The sequence below is a fragment of the Dasypus novemcinctus genome, chromosome 4 (genome assembly GCF_030445035.2).
Source record: "Dasypus novemcinctus isolate mDasNov1 chromosome 4, mDasNov1.1.hap2, whole genome shotgun sequence".
NCBI lineage: Eukaryota > Metazoa > Chordata > Mammalia > Cingulata > Dasypodidae > Dasypus > Dasypus novemcinctus.
The window spans coordinates 58,678,700-58,702,815 of NC_080676.1; the positions used below are offsets into that span (position 1 = coordinate 58,678,700).

General features: G+C 38.2%; 1 protein-coding gene, 1 non-coding gene and 2 pseudogenes across 3 annotated transcripts in view; 3 read left to right on the forward strand and 1 right to left on the reverse strand.

The window, feature by feature from the left end:
• LOC101439599 (presenilin-associated rhomboid-like protein, mitochondrial) overlaps positions 1-24,116 on the reverse strand; it is a 56,219-nt gene that overhangs the window by 26,397 nt on the left and 5,706 nt on the right. For both annotated transcript variants that reach the window (XM_058295422.2, XM_004464588.5), the window contains exons 2-7: positions 21,851-22,046; positions 21,222-21,362; positions 18,379-18,427; positions 12,836-12,931; positions 12,151-12,300; positions 9,292-9,362 (exon numbers count right to left, since the gene is read on the reverse strand). In XM_058295422.2, the coding sequence (XP_058151405.1) occupies positions 9,292-9,362; positions 12,151-12,300; positions 12,836-12,931; positions 18,379-18,427; positions 21,222-21,362; positions 21,851-22,046 (703 nt within the window). The remainder of the gene's footprint in view (positions 1-9,291; positions 9,363-12,150; positions 12,301-12,835; positions 12,932-18,378; positions 18,428-21,221; positions 21,363-21,850; positions 22,047-24,116) is intronic.
• LOC139438772 (cytidine and dCMP deaminase domain-containing protein 1 pseudogene) lies at positions 2,785-3,670 on the forward strand (annotated as a pseudogene).
• Positions 3,689-4,533, forward strand: LOC139438773 (cytidine and dCMP deaminase domain-containing protein 1-like; annotated as a pseudogene).
• On the forward strand, positions 5,556-5,661 carry LOC111765618 (U6 spliceosomal RNA). The gene has a single exon (XR_002797914.1). It is a non-coding gene; the product is annotated as a U6 spliceosomal RNA (small nuclear RNA).

Genomic DNA, 24,116 nt, shown 5'->3' on the forward strand with positions numbered 1-24,116 from the left:
CACATACACAAGTACATAGATCCTCCTCTTAAGTTCTGTTTCTCTGGAGAACCCTATGTGATACATCTAATTTTTTTGGAGATACCAGAGCTGGAGATCAAACCCAGGACCTTCCATGTGGAAAGCAGGTGCTCAACCACTGAGCCACATCAGCTCTCCTGAGTTGGCTTTCTCATTTGTTTACTTCCTATTTGTTTTTAGGAGGCACCAGGGACTGAACCTGGGACCTCCCATGTGGGAAGCAGGCGTGCAACTGTTTGAGACACATCTGCTCCCAACACGTTTAATTTTTAAAAATTATTTTATAATTTTCCATATCTATACAATCTTCATACCTATCATATTAATAGTGTATATTTTTTTCCTGATGATTTTTAAATGAATTTACTCTAGGGATCTTCTGCTTCCAGAAGCTATGTGCAATTAAACACTTTGGACATTAAAGATGAAACAAATAAACATAAGACTCTGAAAGGTGGAAAGAAGAAAACAGATCAGCTATAGACCTCAGGACCTAAGAAACAACACAGTGGTGAGATTCCTAGATTTTTTTTTTTTTTTATTTTTTTTAGCCTCATAAGCTCAGACTGGGCTCTGGTAAAGCCAATAACCTGGAAGTACCAACGGGTGCAAAGTTAGTCCTCCCAAAATAATACTGTCTCTAGTCAAAGGACCAGAAAATGGCAGTCTAGGAAGACAGAAATTGTTGCACAATAACCACTCTAATCCAACCAAACACCACAGGAAAAAACTTCAGCCCAACTCCCGTCAGCAAAGGCTAAGCGGAGAGCCTAGACTTCTACCCTTGCCAGGCTGTAATGAGGTATCAGTGAAGGCCACATGGGGAGCAGTAACAAGGCATCCCTGTCTCTCCCAGCCAGAGTGGTATCAGCTAAGGACCACTGGGGACCTGGACTTCCACCCCCACATGTCAGTAATGAGGTGGCACCTCCATTCCCTCACCAGAGCAGTGTCAGAGGAATCCTACTTAAACAATTTTAAAACAGATCCAGAGTCTCATTACATAATACCCAAAATGCCCAATGGGTATTCAGGTTTCAACTGAAAAATCACTTATTATATAAAAAACAAACAGGAAAATCTCAACTTAAATGAGAAAAGAATTAACAGATGCCAACACCGAGATGACACCAATGTTAGAATTCTGACAAGCATTTAAAAGCAGTAGTCATAAAAATGCCTCAGTAAGCAATTACAAAAATGCTTGAAGCAAATGAAAAAAAAAGTTTCAGTAAATAAACAGAAGATATAAAGAATAATGGTGGGAAACGGACTTGGCCCAGTGGTTAGAGCGTCCGTCTACCACATGGGAGGTCCGCGGTTCAAGCCCCGGGCCTCCTTGACCCGTGTGGAGCTGGCCCACGCGCGGTGCTGATGCGCGCAAGGAGTGCTGTGCCACGCAGGGGTGTCCCCGCGTAGGGGAGCCCCACGCGCAAGGAGTGCGCCCTGTAAGGAGAGCCGCCCAGCGCGAAATGAAGTGCAGCCTGCCCGTGAACCATGACAAGTACGACAATTCCCTGAAGATCGTCAGCAATGCTTCCTGCACCAACTGCCTGGCTCCCCTAGCCAAGGTCATCCATGACAACTTCGGCATCGTGGAGGGACTCATGACCACTGTCCACGCCATCACTGCCACCCAGAAAACTGTGGACGGCCCCTCCGGGAAGCTGTGGCGTGACGGCCATGGGGCTGCCCAGAACATCATCCCTGCATCTACTGGCGCTGCCAAGGCGGTGGGCAAGGTCATCCCAGAGCTGAATGGGAAGCTCATTGGCATGGCCTTCCGCGTCCCCACCCCCAACGTGTCTGTCGTGGATCTGACCTGCCGTCTGGAGAAAGCGGCCAAATATGATGACATCAAGAAGTGAAGCAGGCATCAGATGGTCCCCTGAAGGGCATCCTGGGCTACACTGAGGACCAGGTTGTCTCCTGCGACTTTAACAGTGACACCCACTCTTCCACCTTTGATGCTGGGGCTGGCATTGCTCTCAACGACCACTTTGTCAAGCTCATTTCCTGGTACGACAATGAATTTGGCTACAGCAACAGGGTGGTGGACCTCATGGTCCACATGGCCTCCAAGGAGTAAGAGCCCCTGGACCACCAGCCCCAGCAATGGTTGAGAGGAAAAGTGGCAGCTGCTGGGGAGTTCTGACCCCAGCCTCAGCACCACCATCCGCCACAGCTTCTATCCCAGACCCCCTGGAGAAGGGGAGGGGCTCAGAGGGCCCTACCTTGTCTTGTACCATCAATAAAGTATACTGTACCCAGAAAAAAAATAAAATAAAATAAAGTGCAGCCTGCCCAGGAATGGCGCCGTCCACACTTCCCGTGCCGCTGACGACAACAGAAGCGGACAAAGAAACAAGACGCAGCAAATAGACACAGAGAACAGACAACCGGGGGAGGGGGGAATTAAATAAATAAATCTTTAAAAAATAAAATAAAGAATAATGGAAGGCTTTTTTTAGGAGGTACTGGAGACTGAACCCAGGACCTCATACATGGGAGGCAGGTGCTCAACCATTGAGCTACATCCACTCCCCAATGAGAGATGTTTTTTTTGCTTGTTTTTAGGAAGCACCAGAGATCAAACCCAGGACCTTGTACATGAAAGCAGGCACTCAATCTCTTGAGCTACATCTGCCTTCAATGGAAGGCTTTTTATCATTGCTGGGAGAAGGTAGGAAGGATAACTGCTGGGACAGAAAGCATGTCTGACAGACAGAGGTTTCCTAGGCAGCAGAAGCCACCAGGGCTGGGATGAAAGAAGCAGGGCGGATGCAAAATCTAGAGAATATGTGAACATGGCAGTCCATCAGCACCCAGACTCATAGTATGACTGGTCAAATACCAAGGCTTTCAAAATCACCTTTCACTTTCCTCAGTCTCTGCATGGTGCTCTTCTCAGCTGCCTTTGGGCAAAAAATCTCAGAGAAAGGGAGAGCACGGACACTTAGGAGATAAAGGAGACATGGAGAGAGTATTCAACTGACAAAAAACAGGTGAAGAGAACTGATCTTGTGGTGAAAAACAAAAATTTCTGGTCTCCATTTTTTAGTAAAGATTTACATTGTATGCAAATTGCTTTCACTAAACGTGGATCAAAGCTAAAAAACTGTGATCTTTATTTAAAAAAAAAACATGTTTGGTTGTTTGAAAATAATTGTAAAAGCTGGAGTTAAGTGAATTTCTTATTGGCATGCTGATCTTGAAATAAGTTTGCTTACTGAGGCTTCTGGTTCTGAAGATGGAAAGTTAGATGCCGAAGCAGTGGGGAGATTGAAGTTAAGCAGTCAGGCCCATGTGTTATGTTTTACTTCAACCTTTAATGTGTTATATGGTGCAGTTTGTACAGGAAACCTCTTACAAATGTAACTTTATTCAAAAAATTACAGAAACACTACAAGATGCTAATATTGACTTTTCTTCCTCTCCTTTTTTGAGGTACCGGGGCCAGGGATTGAATCTGGGACTCTCTTTGTGGGAAGCTGGCATTCAACCACTGAGCCACATTGGCTCCCCTGAGCTGGGTCCTTCGTTTATTTGCTTGTTTGTTTCTGTTTCTAGGAGGCACTGGGAACCAAACCTGGAACCTCCCATGTGGGAAGCAGGAACTCAACTGCTCAAGCCACGTCCGCTCCTCTAATATGGACTTTTATTCTGAATGTTAAGCAAGAAAAAAAAAGAATATGAAATGTTATTTTTGGCTTCATGAAGAAATGCATACACAAATATGGATGACTACAGGCTTGGAGAACTTGTGTGAAAATCCATACTTTAGCAACCTGAGGCAAAATATGAAAGACCTTATCCTACTTTTGGCCACAGTAACTTCCAGTGTGCCCAACTTTAAACACTTCAGATTTTACTGTAGCAAACCAGGAGAGACTAATGAAATTCACAAAGTTTGCCACAAGAAATTACAAGCACTACATGGTTCAGGCCGGGTTACTGGCATATCGAATTGAGGATCATAAAATAGGAGTTGGAATAGACATTTAGGTAGAAGAGAAATCTAGAAACTGTGATGGATCAGAAGGAATTTACTTCCTAGGATGTGGCTATAATGCTTTTCCAGCTGGGTCCGATTATGCTGACTTTCCCCACATGGAAAACAAGCAGAAAGACAGAGAGAAAGGACTTCAGTTACGTTATATACACAGAACAGAATGCCTTGACATTCAGGGTTAGAGAATAAAACCGAAAGAAAATATGATCTTTGTGACAAACTGCCCAGGTAATGAGTGTATAAGTTTAATTAAAGGTGCAGGCATAAATCAATTCTATGCAGAGGATGTGGACGTTGGAAAGAAGAAAGCAGGCATCACTTACATAAGGTCTGAGCAACTCAAGGGTGTTAACAAATTTACATGGCACCTGAATCCATCAGGGGCTTATGATCTTAAACAAAATGAACCTACAAGGAGAGAGAATAAGTATATACATACAAGTCCTAAACTGATGTCAACTTTGCTGCTGAGAAGAAAGGATACACAGTGCATTTATTGATCAGGTGATGATCACTGCTGTGGGAATAGACAGAATGTTCCTTTTGCAAGTTAGACTTTTGCCACTCAGTGAGTTCACAAATGTTTGAGTATCTACTACATGCTAGGTGTTATAAAAACTGTGGATTAATAATTACTCCAAATGTACAGTTTAATACAAATAATCATGAACAATCTGAATTTATAAATTAAACTTATATGAAACAGCAAACAATAAAGTTCTTCTATACCAAATTGAAAGCTTCTTGGTGAGTTAGAAATGAAAAATATGTATAATTCATACAAATAGGTTTAAGGCCAAATTATGAGGATAAATGCATTCTTTCTAGCATAAAGCCACATTTGCCAGAATTGTTTAGAGAATAAAAATGTTCTGGTTATTTGAATACTCTAATTTACTAAGAGTAATTGCCACTATCCTAAGTAAATTACCAGTCTTTGAAGCTTTATTATTTGACTATTAACATAGGCACTTTGAATGGAAAATAATCTTTGAGTCATTTGTGGCATTAGTTATCCCTGTACAATATTATTAAAAAATTAGCTACATTATCTTTCTGACTGGATTCTAGGTAAATGGAAATTTAATATAAGTTTTCTTGATAATTAATAAAAATGATATGATTATCTTGAAAAATTAGGTAGCATAAGGTCTCTAAGAATAATTTCTATGTGAATATATTGATTTTTCTATCTCTGAGTTACTTTTATTTTATTCAAATAAATTTATTATCTACTATCTGGAAAAATAAGTATGCACTATATATTTCTTTTGAAAACTTTATCAGAAAAAAAGGAAATACATGAATCTGATTAAAGAATGGATATTCAATAACAACAAAAAGAACAATAGAAACTTTAGAACTGAAAAATACAAGAACCAAATTAAAAACACCCAACAGATGGGCTCAACAGCAGAATGGAAAGAACAGAGGAAATAATGTGTGAACTCGAAGACAGAACAACAGAAATTGCCCAATCAGAACAACAAAGAGAAAATAGAACTTAAAAAAACTAAAATGAGTGCTCCCTTTGGCAGCACATAAACTAAAATTGGAACAAAACAGAGAAGATTAGCATGCCCCTGCACAAGAATGACACGGAAACTCATGAAGCATTCCATATTAAAAAAATAAAATAAAATAAAATAAAATGAGCAAAGCTTCAGGGACCTGTGAGACTAACAAAAGACTGAATCATCACATTATCAGAATACCAGAAGAAGAGGGAAAAGAGGATGAGACTAAAAAAGGTGCTCAATGAAATAATGGCTGAAAATTTCCCAAAAGACATAAACCTACAGATATAAGAAACTGAATGAAGGCCAAACAAGATAAACACAAAGAAATCCATGCCAAGATACACCAGTCAAACTTCTGGGAACTAAAGAAAAAAAAAAGACCTTTTATGAGAGAAACAATACCTTATCAATAGGGGAAAAACAATTGGAATGACAATGGATTTCTCATCAGAAACCACGGCGGCCAGAAAGAAATGGCACATTTTTCAGTTGCTGAAATAAAGAACTATCAGCTCAGATACACTCAATACTGTAGATAAATCAAAATGGAATTCTAGAGAAATGGATGTGGCTCAAGCAACTGGGCTCCCATCTACCATATGGGAAGTCCAGGGTTTGATCCCCAGGGTCTCCTGGTGAGGGCAAGCTGGCCCACGTGAGAAAGCTGTCCCCCGCAGGAGTGCTGGCTGACATGGAGAGCTGGCAGCAAGATGACCCAACAAGAGACAAAGGAGAGAAAATAAGATGCAGCAGAACAGGGAGCTGAGGTGGTGCAAGAGAGTAATCACCTCTCTTCCACTCCAGAAGGTCCCAGGATCCATTCTCAGAGCTGCCTAATGAGAATACAAGCAGACACAGAACACACAACAAACGGACAGAGTGCAGACAACAGACAACAGAGGGAGTTGGGGAGGGGAGAAATAAATAAAACCAAAAAAAAAAGGAATTCTAAATGGATCTGCTTTAGTGACCATTTTATTTCACATGTAACAATGTAAGGAGGCGACTAAGGATACTTTCCAAACTTAACAAGAAAATTCACAAATTATGTACAGGTTAGGTCAATTATAGTTAAATTAATAAAGTCACAGTCAGCAGGTTAATTATCACAATGTTGGTGAGCAGAGTCAGTCTATGATAAACTGTTTACAATTTTAAGTGAAAAAAAATTCTCTAACATTTTACAAATGCTGCTTCCTACAACAAACATTTGAATAAACTTTGCCATCTCATGATTAAGGATTGTTTCAGAGAAATAAAAGTCTGAAAAGTAGAATATTAGAGAAGAGCTAACTGCCAATAACTAGTGAGAAACTTGATTTTTTAATAGAGATTCAGAATATGTACAGATCTAAACAAAACCCTTACCAAATCTAGTCAGCATTCTTGATCACCAGTGCCAATACAGAAATTGACTTTTTTAAATAGATTCCCTTCTCTTTTAACAAAGGATTATGACTCTACCAATTAGACCAATACTTTACATTTGTAATACAACTTTGTCAATGGTTATTTTTTTTCTTTGAGATTTTCAGAAAAAATACCATTTTACTTGGTGATTTCATTTGTTTTAATTTTAACCAAGGAAGGATTAAATTATTTGTAATAATGATTTTATCCCACAATGGTTTCATAGTATTTTTTTTTTTAAAGGGGATACCAGGGATTGAAGCTGGGCTCTCATACATGTAAAGCAGGCACTCAATCACTGAGCTATACACCCACTCTACTCCATAGTATTTTTTTCCCACAGTATTTTGATGACTGAATAGTAACTACCACTTCCACTTTTCTTACTACATGCTCCTTCTGTGCTAAGCACTCTACACACACTTGCACCACAAATCAGAAATAAGTGTTGTTAGCCCCTTTTTACATAGGGAAACTGTGGCTCAGACAGGTTAGCAATACGTCCTGGAAATCATAGGTAGGTGGAATAGCTGGGATTCAAATCCAGTCGGTCTAATTCCAAATGTTCCCCTGCTCTACTCATTTGGAATGAGTTTCTTTTTCTTAAAATGGGTATAACAGTTGTGCCAGGGCACGTCAAAATGCTCTCTCAGATCTCAGCTAATGGAAAAAGTCTTCTTGTCCTTGAACCTGCCAAACACCCTAAACAACACACACTCCTTTCAGTGTGTATTAAATGTAGTTATGAAGCTTTCTCTCCAACTAAACTAAACTTGAAGGCAGAGTCCACTTCTGATTTATCCAGTGGTCTTCACTGCCTTCATATAATAGTTATACAGATACGAAGTGAGATAAGGAGAATATGATTTGAAATATATAAATTATACCTCCAACAAAGCTTTACACAGAAAACAAACACATTCCACAAAGGAAAAAAAAGGGTTATGTTTAAGTTAAGAAAACATGTAATAAAACATAGGATAAGATACAGGTGTCTTAGGAAAATTAAGTGTATATAAATTTGAGGAATATACAAATTAGGGGGTGTTATTTTACATAAAGAGTCTTTTAAAAAATGAGCCTGGGAGTGGATGTGGCTCAAGTGGTTGAGCACTGCTTCCCACATGGGAAGTCCTGGATTCAGTTTCTGGGGCCTGCTGGAGAAAGCAAAAACAAACAACAAGCAAAACAGACTAAACCAGCTCAAGGGAGCAGATGTGGCTCATTGGCTGAGCACTGGCTTCCCATATGCGAGATCCCAGGTTCAATCTCTGGGTCCTGGTACCTAAAGCCTTTCTGGGGTTTCTTTAAATATGAACTTCTCTGTTTGAATGCATTTAAGTGCATTAGTATTTAAATATGTAAAAACTGAATGTACGGTCTCTACAGAAATGATATCTAAAGATTTACATGTGTGTATATATTGGCCATTAAACTCAAAAATTTTCTTCTTCTTTTTCACATCAAGAACATAAACTCCTGAGGACCAGAATCTTAACTATCTTGCTCTCTGGCTGTATCCCCAGTCCCTACCACAGTGCCTGACACATACTAAACACTTAAATCGTGACTAAATAGGAAGCTATGGTATCGCAGGCATCATATTCAAATCTGTAATTAGGTTTTTCCAAGGCTAAATCGTTATTCTAACTTAATCTTTTCTATATGATATGTAAAATCCCTTTTATACATGCCCTAGTTCAGTAAACATATACAAAAAACCAATAGTTAAAAGCTATAGCCTGAAATTTACAAAGCTTTACAAATGTATAAATTCCATATGAAATGTAGTTAATATACCTACTTCATTGCTAATTCTAATGTTAACCATACTGTGGTTCCATAATATGTAACAATTGGAGAAGTTAGGTAAAGAGTATATGGGAACTCTTTGTATTAATTTTGTACCTTTCTTTTAAGTCTAAAATTATTTCAAAATTAAATTCATTCAGGGAAGCTGCTGTGGCTCCATGAGTTGGGCTCCCGTCTACCATATGGGAGGCCCTGGGTTCGCGTCCTGGGGCCTCCTTGTGGAGGCAGGCTCGCCCGCACGCGGCAGAGAGCCGCTCCGCCTACAAGCACCGCGGAGAGCTGACTCAGCAAGGTGACACAACAAAAAAAGCGAGACAAGCAAAAACACAGAAGACTGCACAGCAAATGGACACAGAGAGCAGACAGTAAGCAAGCCACAAGGGGGAAGAGGAAATAAAATAAATAAACACAGACGTAGAATGCACAGCAAATGGACACAGAGCAGACAGCATGCAAAAAATCACAAGGGGGGGGTATTAAAAAAAAATTAAGTTAATTTAAACTAGAAATACTTACTGCACCAAGCGATGGCCCGTATCTTCCTGTGGCAACTTTACACACATAACTGACAAAATTAGAAATAACACCTAAGGGGGGGAAAACCACATTTCAATAATGTAAGTGAGGTATAGAATGGTTTCCATTTCTGATCTCTAACCATACACACTAACAGTGTCAGGCTTATATCTTGAACAATATAAGGGCGTGGACATGGACAGTTATCCTGTGCTTAATTTCAGATATTTTATGGAGAAAACAAAGTCTGATGCATGGCACAACTTGCTGGGTGAGGTAAGGTCATTAACTTTCTCTCTGAGATATCATTTTCTTCATTGACAAAATGAAGAAAGGAGTGTAGTTCCCACACTCAACACCTATCTCAGAATCCTCTGGATGGCACACTAGACACAATTAATCAGGATCTCTGGGGTGGGACCAGGGAATCATATCTTACTCAGCTCCTCAGACAATTGTGCTACATAGTCAAGTATGTGAGACACTGGACTAGATGATCCTTCATAGGCCCCTCTGGTTCCAAAGTCATTTGATCTGTACATCCAACAAAATGTGGCTCATTTATTTTTTAGGCTGTTGGAACTGCTCAATATATTTTTCTCCAAACCTACTTATTCATTTATTTAAATGGTTTGGAGCAATTGTAGATTTACAGAAAAACCACACAGAAAGTACAGAGTTCCCATATACATCCCTACTCACACAGCATTTTCTCTATCATTAATATTTTGCATCTGTGGTACATTTGTTATAAATGATAAATCAATATTATTATAGTTATGTTATTAACTACAGTTTAGGGTTCACTCTATGTTGTACAATTCTATGGTTTTTATTTCTACTGTGGTAGCATATACACAACATATAAAAATTTCTCATTTTAACCACTTTCAAGTATACAATTGTTAGTGACATTCACAATGTTGTGCATCATCAACGCCATCTGCTGGGGCTGAATCTTGTCTCCCACAAAAGGCATATTCAGGTCCCAACTCCTGGTTTGAGGGTGTGAACCCACTGGTAAACAGGACCTTTGAAGATAGTATTAGTGAAGGTGTGCCCAAACTGAATGAGGGCCACAATCCAATATGGCTGAAGTACTAATAAGCAAAGGAAATCGGACACAGAAAGATGTGACAAGATGTTGAAAGTTAGAAGAGAAAGGAGAGGATATCACCAAGGGATGGAAAAGATAAGGAAACCCAAGGATTGCCAGCAGGTAACCCAGAACACCAGAATATGCAGGGAGAAAACAATGCCTTGCCGAGGCCTCAAATTTTGGCCCTCACCTAACCTTAGACCCATGAGCCAATGAATTTCTGTTCTTTAAACCAAACCATTGTATGGTATTTGTTTTAGCAACTGAAAAACTAATACACCATCATTTACCAAAACTTTGCATCCCTCTACTTGAAACTCTGTATCAATTAAGCATTAATTCTCCATTCCCCATCCCCACCCCTGGTCACCTGTATTTTAATTTCTGGCTCTACAAATCTGCATATTCCATTCATTTCATATAAGTGGTATTATACAATATACGTTCTTTTATGATTGGCTTATTTTATTCAACATAAGGTCTTCAAGGTTCATCCATATAGTAGCATGTAACAGAAATGTATTCCTTTTTATAGTTGAAAAATTTTCCATTTTATTTATCCAGCACATTTTGAACATGGCTCATTTTAAAAACAACTCCCTAAAAAGCAGGAATTAATGGAATCTAAGAATAAACTTTGTAGCCACAACATAACAAGTGTTTAGGGAGAAAATTACACACTTTACTTTACAAACCAAAGATATTGCTGTGCTTCTCCTTTGCAGGGACTAGATGCATACAAATATTCAGTTATTGCTGATTTAGGATCCACTCAGGGCCTTAGGATAGATCCTTTTATTTAATTCTTTCACAATCCCTTATCATGAGATCATTATTCTCTGAACAGTTTAACCTCTTCTGCAGTTATCACACAGCTGGTGGCAGAAATAGACTTTGAACCTAGATCTTCCCTATCCAAGCTGAATGCCTTTTTCATGACAGCATAAGTCCCTGATATGCTGTTTGTAAATGCAAGGATTTTTATACTTTTTTGTTTTAATTAAATAATTGTACAAATAGATTATCTGAGTAAGAGGGTGTTTTCCTTTTTTATCAATGTATATCTATATGCTTCTTTTATCCAAAAGATTTCAGCATATAAAATGCTAGGAGTTACTTTACTTACTGATTTAAGTAAGTAAAAACTTACCAATCAACCAATTTAGCAGCATCTAGGGATCTGGAATTATACATTCTGTTTGTTACTTGAAATAAGGAAACGAGGATTAGGAAGTGATTCCATGCCAGCATACATGCTTGCAAAATTGAAAGAAATGCGTTCTTGACAATCTCTTTGAATAGCTCTATTTTAAAGCTTCCTGGAAACTAGCACAGAAACTGAACATACTGAGGGAAATGTGTTTGCTTAAGGTTATTTAACAAAGACCCAGATGACTGAGACAACTGGGAGTCTGGGAACTACTAATTTGTAAAATGGCAGAACTGAACTAAAGAAACCAAGGCTCAGTGAGATAAAAATGACATGCTTAAATTCTACACTAATCCTTAACTCCTATCTATCTTGACTAACTTAAAACTAAGCAGACTCAAGTAATTCATATAACAGGAAATCAGCAAAATGAGAAGCTGGAAAGACAACAGGCCCACTCAGTCTGTTGGTACCCTTTTCTACATACAACCTGAGAAACAAATACGTACTGAACAGATACTGTGTACAGAATATGGCTGTAATAATTCTCTTTGTCAAATAAGTGACAGTGCTTATACTCTGAAAGGATCTAAGATTAAAATGAGATTACCTGCAGACAAGTAAACTGCCATGAACTGCTCTTGACCCAGAATATTCACTATGCTGGAGGAGAAGCTCCATAAAACATACATGTTTGCAGCCATGTGAAACAAGGAGAAATGACTAAATGTTGACAACAACATTGGAGAGCAAAGGACCTCTACAAGAGAAAGAAAAAGTCTGGTAACCATGGAACACATAATCAGTAACAACTACTATCTATGTTAGACTTCTTTTCACTATTAGGAATGAAACAAACAGGAAACAAACATAGAGGTGGTTTGCTTAAATAAGATGGTTTAAGACAGAATTTTTCCAAGTAGTTAAAAAGCTATCTTAAATTTACTTAGTATGAAAAACATATACTTAGGCAACCAATAAAAATTCTCAGTTCAGTGAAAACAACTTGTCCTTATGGCAAAAGTTAATTAGAAAAAAGAATAAATGTAATTTATTTCAATTATAGATACAGAGTTTTATATAATATTCTTCTAAAAGAGTATAACTTTGGAGTGACTATGGATCTTAATTAATTAAAAAACATTTAGATAGCTATTGTGAGATCCCTATCTATCCTGATTTTGCTTTTAACTGTTGACAAGTAACACATCTTCTTACAGCACTTGAATTAACACGTAGCATTTTTTCTTATCACCTCTAACTCAACATAAAATCTTTACAAGAGTCAGACTTACTTGAGGCTGGATTGGATGTGAAATATTTGATCATAGTCCGCTGTAAAGAAGGCACCCTCCATAAACAGAATACAAACACATTTGCAGCTATGATACCTACAAAATAAATATGTATAACTTAGGGAGGTCAGGAAAGAGAGCAAGGGAAGTCTGGTCTAAAATCCACCAGAGTAAGATTTTCTATCACAATTATATAAGAGTACTATATACTTTGGGATAAGGTGTTCAAATGAGCTAAGGAAAGTAACTGAAACCAATGCTCGAAATGCCATTAAAAAAATAAAGTCAGAGAATTCACTGGACAAACATCAAATACTCTAGGAGATAACTTTCTTCACCTAGATTCATATTTCAGTTCCTCAGAACATTTACTCTTTCCACTGAAGAATAATCAGATCTATAGCTATAGTTTGATAATAGCCAAGCCAAAAACAGAGTAATTTACAGAATCAGGTTCTTTGGCTAAGAGTAGAGAAGCTATATAACATCACTTTTTTTTCAGCACGGAATGGTATCTTTTTCACTAACAGAAACATCTATGGATCATCTGTGTAGATGGAGGTTCACATATGTGAGGGAAAAAAAATGCTTAGTTGATAAGAATTCAGGAATAACTTGGAAGAATTTTGCAATTGCAATCGTGGAGAAGTCGAAGCGTCACCAGCTGAAGAGATTACGACTAGGAAAAAGATTTGAAAAAAGGGAAAGATAACCAAAGGTGTCAAAGTTAATGGTAACTACAGCTAATATTGCAAATTTCAATCCAAATGCAAGAAGCCTTTCTGGTAGAGTATAAGAAAGTATTGGCCCTGGAACACATTGTAGCCATAATCTCACACTTCATAGACCAATGGTCACCAAGCTTCTTTGATTAGGCACCAGATGAGTCAAGAACTGATCATACATATGCAATTTATACATATTTATTTATAAATTATGAATCAACTATAATACATTATAAATATACTATTAAATTAACAGGAATAAGGAAAGTAAAATGCAGGTATTTTCTACCTTGCAAACCCCATTTCAAGACTAGTTACTGATGAGAAAACTGAGGCTCTAAGAGGTACAAGGTGTCAGTCAAATTCAGTAACTCATCTGGAATTCTAATCTAGTGCTCTTTCTACCATACAGAGACTTGGGCAGCCAGGAAGATTTATTTTTACCTTGGTCACTCTAGGATGACAGACACCAGAAAGAGAGGGTTGGCTCCCTATCTGGGACACAGCACAGGCTGATTGCCAGTAGCAAGTGAGCAAAAGAGGATGTGTGATAACCCTAGGCCTACTGAGGCAGCACTGCACAGCAGCTAAACATATGTTCTAAGGGGTTCAGCAGAAATGACTCTGAATCCCAACCCTTTTACAGTGTAACCTGGGCAAGATTCCTAGCCTCTCAGGCTTCGTTTCCTCCTCTGTAAAAGGGGGATAATAAAATCTCCTTTAAAGGGTTGAATGATAATCAAATGAGAAAACATGATTAAATGTTAGCAGTCATTTCCACCATTTCCATATGGTGGAAAGAGAATGGCCTTTTCAGGCTTGAATCTTACGTATATGACTTAGTATTTCTGTGGCTGGTGACATTTCATTCCCTCGCTTCACTTTTCTCACCTCTAAAACGAGGATAATAGTCCCTACCTCATAAAGGTTATAGTGAGGCTTAAATAAGAGTACAGAGAGTGGATGTAGCTTAAGCTGTTGAGCACCCACCTCCCACATACATGGGAGGTCCCAGGTTCAGCTACCAATGACTCCTGAAAAAACAAAAACAAACAACAAGCAAAACAAATGACAAAACCAACTCAGGAGAGCTAACGTGGCTTAGTGGTTGAGTGCCGACTTTCCACAATACAAGGTCCCGGGTTCAGGAAGCAGACTTGGCTCAGTGATTAGGGCATCTGACTACCACATGGGAGGTCCGCGGTCCAAACCCTGGGCCTCCTTGGCCCGTGTGGAGCTGGCCCACGCGCAGTGCTGATGCGCACAAAGAGTGCCCTGCCACACAGGGGTGTCCCCTGCGTAGGGAAGCCCCACGCGAAAGGAGTGCGCCCCATAAGGAGAGCCGCCCAGCGCGAAAGAAAGTGCAGCCTGCCCAGGAATGGCGCCGCACACACGGAGAGCTGACACAACAAGGTGACGAAACAAAAAGAAACACAGATTCCAGATTCCCGTGCTGCTGACAAGAACAGAAGCAGACAAATAAGAATACACAGCAAATGGACACAGAGAACAGACAACTGGGGGGAAGGGGGAGAGGAGAGAAACAAATAAAATAAATCTTTAAAATAAAAAAAGGTCCCGGGTTTACTCCCTGGCCCAGTGCCTCAAAAAAAAAAAAAAAATTTACATAAATAAATAAATGAGTAATGCACTTGTTAAGCAGATGCTTGATGAATATGATTTCCCACTCCTGCCTATTCCTTTCAGAAGTACAACAGCTTAAGGTTAAGGTCTCTGTTTGTTTTTTGTTTTTTTAAAGATTTATTTATTTATTTCTCTCCCCTCCCTGCCCCAGTTGTCTGTTCTCTGTGTCTATTTGCTGCGTGTTCTTTGTCCGCTTCTGTTGTTGTCAATGGCACGGGAATCTGTGTTTCTTTTTGTTGCATCATCTTGTGTGTCAGCTCTCCATGTGTGCGGTGCCATTCCTGGGCAGGCTGCACTTTCTTTCACACTGGGCGGCTCTCCTTATGGGGCGCACTCCTTGCACGTGGGGCTCCCCTGCACAGGGACACCCCTGCGTGGCATGGCACTCCTTGCGCACATCAGCACTGCAAATGGGCCAGGTCCACATGGGTCAAGGAGGCCCGGGGTTTGAACCACAGACCTCCCATGTGGCAGATGGACGCCCTAACCACTGGGCCAAGTCCACATCCCTAAGGTCTCTTGTTTGTACCTCCATTTAAGAGGGATATTATCTGCCTCCTCATGACTCAGTAATTTTTTCTTGGACAAGCTTGACACTAGTGATTCAGGAAGGCTGCTACTGTCCCAGGACCTAGCTTTACCAAGAGTAATGCACTTATACTTGATGATGTCAGTGAAAACGATGGAATAATTCCCTCTGAAAATTCCCTCCTCCATAAAACCAACCCAAAAAAAAAGCCTGGCAAAAGTTGCCAGAACCAACTTTTTCAGAACTGTGGAAACCAATCAAAGGTTTGCAGCAACCTGGGGAGCATTTAAGAAGGAAGGTTTTTAACTTCGATACTGGATTCCACTTTTACAATAAAATAAATTACAGGTACCCCTTGAAATCTGAACTGTCCTTACCCAAACCTAGGAACCAAAGAGAAGTGGTTAAATTTGAGATACCCCTCTCTATTTGAAACTCAAGAACGAAATATATTTGATAACACAGTACACAATCTGAACTTGTTATATCCAAACTTTCGCCATCCAAAATCAGGAGCCCAATAGATACAGTCAGGAATACTTAACTGAAATGTTTGCTGTAATAGTGAGAAATCTTTACTAGAATTTTCATGCTGCCATTGTCTAAGTGTGAATACTTACATACTTAGAAACAGTGGTCTCACAGTGAGAACTTTAAAATTCTCTATGTCAGTGGGCTCCTAAGGACTTGTAAAGGTCTTTCAAGGAAAAACAAATAAAACAAAACAAAACAAAACAAAAAAAATAGCACTCAGAAAATCAAAGAAAACATCTATAATCCAAAGAAAGAGTGTGGAACAGAGTGAATCTATCACCCCTCCATAAATCTATCATGGACTCACACCAGAAGCTGAGACAACCTCACTTAGGATTAGCCTGAAGAAAGCAATCAAAAGAATCAAGCAAGGTAAGCTAGACTAATTGGCACCTCTGAAAAAAGAGCACAAGTATATCCTTGAGAAACTTAGCGTAGTGGTTTGAAACTGTATGTACCCCAGAAAAACATGTTCTTAAATTTAATACATTCGCATAGGTGTAAGCCCATTGTAAACAGGACCTTTTGATCCTTTGCAGTTACTTCAGTTAAACTACATCCCACTTGAATCAGGATGGGTCTTAATCCTATTACTATAGTCTTTTATAAGAGAATGAAATCTGGACAGAGAGAGAGAGAAAGCCACATGAAGCAAGAAGCTGAAACAGAACCCGGAAGAGAAGAGACCATGAGACGCTGTCACGTGCCTTCCTTGTGACAAGCTAAGAAACAAGGTTCACCAGAAGTCAGTCCCAGAATGCCACAGTCTTGGGGAGAAACCATCACCCTGATGATGCCTTGATGTGGACATTTTCCCAGCCTCAAAACTGTAAGCTAATAAATTCCCATTGTTTAAACCAATCCATTCCATGGTATTTGCTTAAGCAGCCCAGGAAATGATAACACTCTGTATATAGTTCACTTAAAATACTTAGGTATTTGAATAAACTATTTACTGGCATGAGAAAAGGTTTTAAGTTCTGATCCTACATTTCCTTATGGTAAATGACATAAAATCTTTACCAATGTCAAAGAATGCTGGCTATCAACTAATTATAAGATGATTTGAAAGTATCAAAAGTAATCAATCGGTTTCAACTTTGTTTCCCTAAGGAAATGCCATTAATTCTGGTTACTTTCAGAAAACAAACAAGCCAAAAAAAAACATAAAAAACAAAAAACATTAATCCCAATAGGAATAGTAGTTATGAAGCTTTGAACTAATCATATTTATTAAGAACTGACTGCTCAACTTTATAGTGTTAGGTATAGAAACATATTTTGAAAAATCTCAATCTCTTGGTTCAAGATCCCATACAACATTTATTCACTAAACAGATTTTAAATTGAGTACCATTACCGTCTGCAACCTATGTGCTAGGTCCTATAACAGAATGAAAAATTTCATCACTGCCTTCAAAATGCTTCATTGCCCTCAAGAATGTATAATGTACAATTATATAAAGCAGGATATGTTATAAATGATAAAAAGTACAATTAGTTCTGAAAAAAGAAAACACTTCCTTCAAAGAACAATGTCTGAGCCATAACCTTGAAGAATGGATAGGGTTCTAACAAGGAGACAGAAATATTATGACTTTCAGAGGACAAGCCTGAATTAGTAAAGATAAGAACACCATCTCCATTTAAGTAGACAGAGAAAATGAAGACAAGTTCCCTCTCTGAAAGTCAGTTTATTTCCCTGTAAGAAGGGAGATAATCACCCTATGAGCAACCTTGTAGGGTAGGGCAAGAATGAGTATAAAGCAACTCTGCATATAAAAGATACTTACACAATGTTCCTTTTAGTTTAATTTAAAAAATTATAGTTACTACTCCATCTATTTCACAAGCTGAGATTCTAAAACAAAGATAGGTCACTTACTTAGTATCCTATTCGATCAAAATTAGAAAAAAACTGACCCGGAGCATCATGTAAACCTTGACACCACAATACTTTTTATAGTATTACATTAGCCTGTAGGTTCAGAGACTCTCTGTCCTCTAAACCATTGATGAGTATGGTACAAAGCCATTGCCTAGGACATACTGTACCTTTAGGTTTGATTTCTCTTCCCTTGAATGGCTAAAACGTGTAAGCTAACACAAACCTGTCACAGTCCGCTGGCCATCACTTAGGTTATTCCACCACTTGTTAATCTAAAACAGAAGGAAAACTGCACATCACTCTATGTGAAATACCTTCAGCCTAGGAAAAATGACAATCCAGTAAGAAAATGTCCTGTGCATAAAACAGGGATTTCTTATCTGTAAAATCACTGGTAAACAACAGCCATGATGAAGATGGGGTAGAATATAAAGCATACAAGCCTCAGAGTCAGAAAGACCTACATTCTCTATATAGAACCACTGACTAGTTCTGTGACCTCAGCCGAATTACTTCTAAACTTTAGTTTCCTTATCTGTAAAATGAGGATAATAGTAGATCTCCAGTACTGTTGTAAAGACTAGCAATAAAAAAAAAAAAAGCAATAATGTAAAGCACTAGCATACCATCAGATACCTACAGATACCAAGTAAGGGATTATTCATCAAGGTCCAATCTAGTTTTTAAAACTCTAACCAATAATATTTTCTACTAAAACTGTAAAAATTTTTTAGTTGTAATAAAGTAACAAGGTTTAGGGAAAAAAGGGGGAGAGAAGGGGAGGGGGTTCATTATCCTATTTGTTCTACTTTTGAATCTGTTTGAAATTTTCCATGATTAAGTGGTTGTTTTTTTTAACCAAAAAAAATTCTATGAAATTGAACCATTCTTTGTGATCTGTTAATTTAAAAAATTTAATAAAAAGATAAAAATAAAATATTCATTTAAAAAAAAAATTGAACCAGATTTTGTATAATAAAAACGAGCAACAAACAATGCAGAATATGTATGTGATTCCATTTTTGTAATTATAAATAATTATTATGCATATGAGCTCCCATATCTTAAATTCACTGCTTATGTAGTGGTGTGGTAAGGGTTCCCATGACTTTCACTTTTCATGTTATATTTATTCATTGTTTCAATTTTCTTTCGTGAGCATAAATTTTGTATCTCATAACCATATCATTTGTTTAAATCTATCATAAATCCATTTTTGGGTGGGAATTATGTATTCTGTTTGTGCGATTTTTTTTTGCTATTTTAAAGAACTAGTTAGTATTAAAACTGCATAGTGTATAGAGATGTGCTGGAAACCTGTAGCTTTTTTCTAAGGGATCCAGGATCACAGAAAAGGCCATTTTTACTGTTTTCTCAAATACATTGTACTGAATAAAAATCTACTGCTAGTTATGGTAGTTTTTACCTGCAAATAATACATCTATTGTCATTCTGGCATAAAGCCTCTCCTAAAACAGACAGGGCTCATGCTTTTTGTATGTGTTTATGGGGAAGCAAGGATGAGGAATGACTCTTTTTTTCTCTATTTAGAGGAACTTCAGACTATCATTAGAAAGAAGAAAATCCAAGGCTTCCTTCTCAGGCCCTCCCTGGCCAAGATTAAGTTCCCAGAAAGAGGAAAATTGAAGAGGACATTGCCCTCTCCAAATTGGACTGTCAGTGTGGTATGAAAAATGAAGGTGCTTGAAAACCAAATGGACTTGAATCCACATATTAGCTTATGGCCTTGAGGCTCAATAAATATTGGCACAAGTGGTTAAAATGGGAAATATATGAATACACAAAAACTATTGGGGGAAGCAGATTTGGCTCAATGGATAGAGCATCTGCCTACCACATCGGAGGTCCAGGGTTCAAACCCACGGTCTCCTGATCCGTGTGATGAGCTGGCCCATGCACAGTGCTGATGTGCACAAAGACTGCTATGCCACGCAGAGCTGTCCCCTGTATAAGGGAGCCCCATGCGCAAGGAGTGCACCCTGTGAGGAGAGCTGCCCAGTGCAAAAAAAGTCCAGCCTGCCCAGAAGTGGCGTCGCACATACAGAGAGCTGATGAAGCAAGCTGACGCAACAAAAAGAGACACAGATTCCCAGTGCCACTGACAAGAATACAAGCAGACACAGAAGAACACACAACGAATGGACAGAGAGAGCAGACAACTGGGGGTGGGGGAGCGGGGAAGAGGAGAGAAATAAATAAAAAATCTTTAAAAAACAATAAACTATTGGCAAGTGAAAAGGAAAAAAATATTTATATTTTTATCTAAAAGGCAACATTTTTAAAAATCAGAAGGAAAGAGGGATACAAGCATGTAAGATAAATGAAAAGCGCTAAAAACTCTATGCGTGTACCTTTTTCTTATATCTTCATTCCTTCAAAACAGAAATATTCAATCTATGGGCATTTACCATGGGCATGTAAACATCCTATCACCGGGAGCTTTTAAAAATCCACATGACAGCCCCAGCATAGGCATGTGTATTTCAAAAACTCCATGATTCTGAAATATACTCTAAAATAATCCAGCAAAGAGATGCAAATAAAATGGTGGCCCTTAAACTTCAGCTGGGCTGGGATGCACCCCAAAACATTAATTTTTAACTTTTCCTAGTGACTTTTTTTCATTTCTTTTTAACTTTTTATTGTATTAATAGTAACCAAAATAAAGCACAAAATTTGCCATTTTAACCACATTCAAGTGTAAATTCAGTATTATTAGTTATATTCACAATATTGTGTTACCATCACCAACATCCATTACCCTTCCTTTTTTATCACCCCAACCTAGTGAATGCTGATATACGAGTAGAGGGACAAACTTCTTGGAACACTGTCAAGGACAACACTGCCAGATATATAAAACATTAATACAAATTAATTAATACAAAACATTAATACTTACTGTGATGAAATGATTCTGAAGAATAGTAAACACTCTGACTTCATACCTAACATTGTCTTTAACTAAAAATAATCCATCACTAAACAGACCTCAAAAACTGTGATCAACTAGTACAACAACAACAAAACAATGTTTATCTTTACCTCCTTTCTGAAGTCTCCTTCCTTTTGTGGTCTTATGCTATCCAACCAATCAGCTTTTATACCATCAAAATAGCTCTGGACCCTGGATTTTAGTGATTCATATTGCCAAATAGCAGCTGATCCAAATGCACAGCCTGTAAACTATATAAAATTAGATATATTACAAAATATATTTAAAAGGGAAATAAGATCTACATGTATTCCCAAGGACAGTATTTCATTTTCACTGCTTTTATAAACCAGCAGGAACATCTGACACAGAGAAACCATTAAGTGAAAAGCACATTTAGTTGTTTCCTGTTTTATTAATCTCACAGTATCCCTTAGGGTTGTTTAAAGTTATACATTTTCAAGTAATATTCAAAATACTAATTTAGTATGACTTGAAATGTTATATAAAATAAGAAACCTTTAAATTTCGTTTTCAAAGCTTACATCACTGAGCCAGATTCTAATAGTGTTTATTAAATTCATGATCTCCCACAATCAGAATTTATGACCCCAGCTATCTAGATCCTTTTGATCCCCCTCCATCAGTCCTTACTTTAAGGGAGCCTGAACAGGACAAATGGTACTTTAACACTGCATCTGAAGCAAGGTAGGCAACTCCTGGTTACCTGAGTTCTTACCCCAATAGTAAAAAATAAAGGCTTTACAAGAGTCCTTATAGGATAGGGAGAAGGATAAAAGACTGTTTCTTCTACAGGAGGGATCAATGCACTTCTTTTATATGCTTCACCACTTTTCCCTGTGTCTGATCTTCGAGGTTCAACCTTCCTGGGCGCTTTTCGGAATCCACATTTTTGCTGGATAAAAAAGTTAAACCTATGGGGGAAAATAACAGATTAGAAATTGAGCTGCATCTTGCAAGCATCAACCTCTAAGAGCCTCCTGCAGTTGTCCTGCATAATCACCATTTCAGTTTATTCTCACTTGGCAGCCCAAAAGGAGGTCCTAGTCCCAGGAAGGATTCAAAGTCAAAACATTTAACTGCACCTTTCTGGGAATGGTGAGAAACAAACTACAGCAACTTTAGACAGTACTTATTTGGGCTGTTACTTTGCATTAGTCAACAAAATAGGCTGTATCCATCATTCACACAGAAAGAACCAGGACAGTCCTCTAAGCTGGAGAAGTCAGTTGTCAGTTTGATCCGCACAGAATGGCTTTGTTATTTTGTATAAAGTATGGGCAATTTCCAGGACAAACAGTTAAATATAAGTATTATCCTTGAACTGATTCCAAATTCAGCTATTTCCTTATATAAGTATTTGTAAAGTATTCCTTTATTTTATAAGATCATTATAGGAGAGGTGGTGCATGATGGTATCAGAGTAAGAACACCCATATCATTGCTCCTACAAAAAAACAGTTGAATGGGGACAAAATCCTGCCTGGGTGAGCTGTTTTGGGAACCCACAAAGCAGGAGGCTGCTGCACTTTGATCCAGAGAGACCATGACAAGAGAAGAGCGATAGCTCAAGACAATAAGTATAAAAAAATTAAAAAAATAAAATTATAACAACACCAAAGAAGTACATTAAATATGCAGTGTATCAAAAATAGACATATGTGAATGTATGTCTGTCATAAATATACATATATGTATGCATGTCTATGACAAATATATGTATTTGCACATTGTAGCAGTTTGAGATTATTTAGGAATTCCAAAGAGAGAGATTATGTTTGTAAACTGGTCTATTCCTCTGGGCATGATAACCCTTTGATTGTATTAGATTCAGCTGAGATGTCTGGTTAAATTATGTTAAGATAGGGGTTTTGAATCAAACATGTCATTAGAGTGCAACTCAGCACTGAGACCCAGCACCCTTGGTGGGCTGATAAAACAGACTCTCAGACAGAAATAGACACACAGAAGAACAACAAAGAGGAATAGAGACAGCTCATTAGGCACTGCTGAGGCCCTGGGAAGAGAGATGAGCCTGATAGTCTACAGCTGACCTTGTGAAGAGACCACAGAGGCTGAGCCTGGAAAGAAATGAGCCCCAGGGAGAGAGACAAGCCTTATATCAGTCTACAGCTGAGACTGGAAGAAGCAGGGACCACAGACCTTAAGAGGGAAGAGGAAGGCTGAACCCTCGTAGACAAGGGCCACCTTGCATCAACACGTGGCAACAGACTTTGGGTGAGAAACTACCTCTTATGGTACCTTGAGTTCAACTCTTTAGGGCTTGTAAGTTACTACCCTAAATAAATGTATTAAAAAAAAATCATTTAAGGTGATTTCCCTCTGCCTCTCCCTCCAATTTTTCACTACCAGTTTGGGGGACTAAATCTATTTGTAAGGGTTTCTTTGAGTGTTTAGCACTTAACCTTCTCAAAACATGTGAAATCTAAAGCTTCTTTAAAAATAATTTAAAAATTAAAAATTAAAAAAATTTTGAAACAACTGATCATACCTCCCAGCCCTAACTTTTGTTAAGATTGCAACCCTACTCTTCAATTTGATCTTTAACTCCCGTTAGTTTCTGCTTTTCTCCTAGATATACTCAAAGGTTGCTACTGTTCTCTGTTCAAATGCAACTCAAAAGTCTTATTTTTCTTTTATGAAACTGTAACTTCTTCAGGTAGATTCTATAGAGGCTCCTTGTTCATTCTCATTGTATTCTGAATTTCTATCCTTAAGATCGACTAAAATCACTACACTCACAGCTTCTTATAAACAGAGATGGATTGGGCCTTTTCATCATCTTTGTGAAAACCCAGCCCCTGACACAAAATGCTGCTCACATTTTAGGTGAACTAAACAATAAATTCATTTTTATGGCTTGAATGATGTCTAAGCAAGTAAGTGATTGAACATATTTCTTTGGTTCTAATCTCAATTTTCTAGTCCTGTATTTCCAACTGTATATAAGTCATTTTGGAATC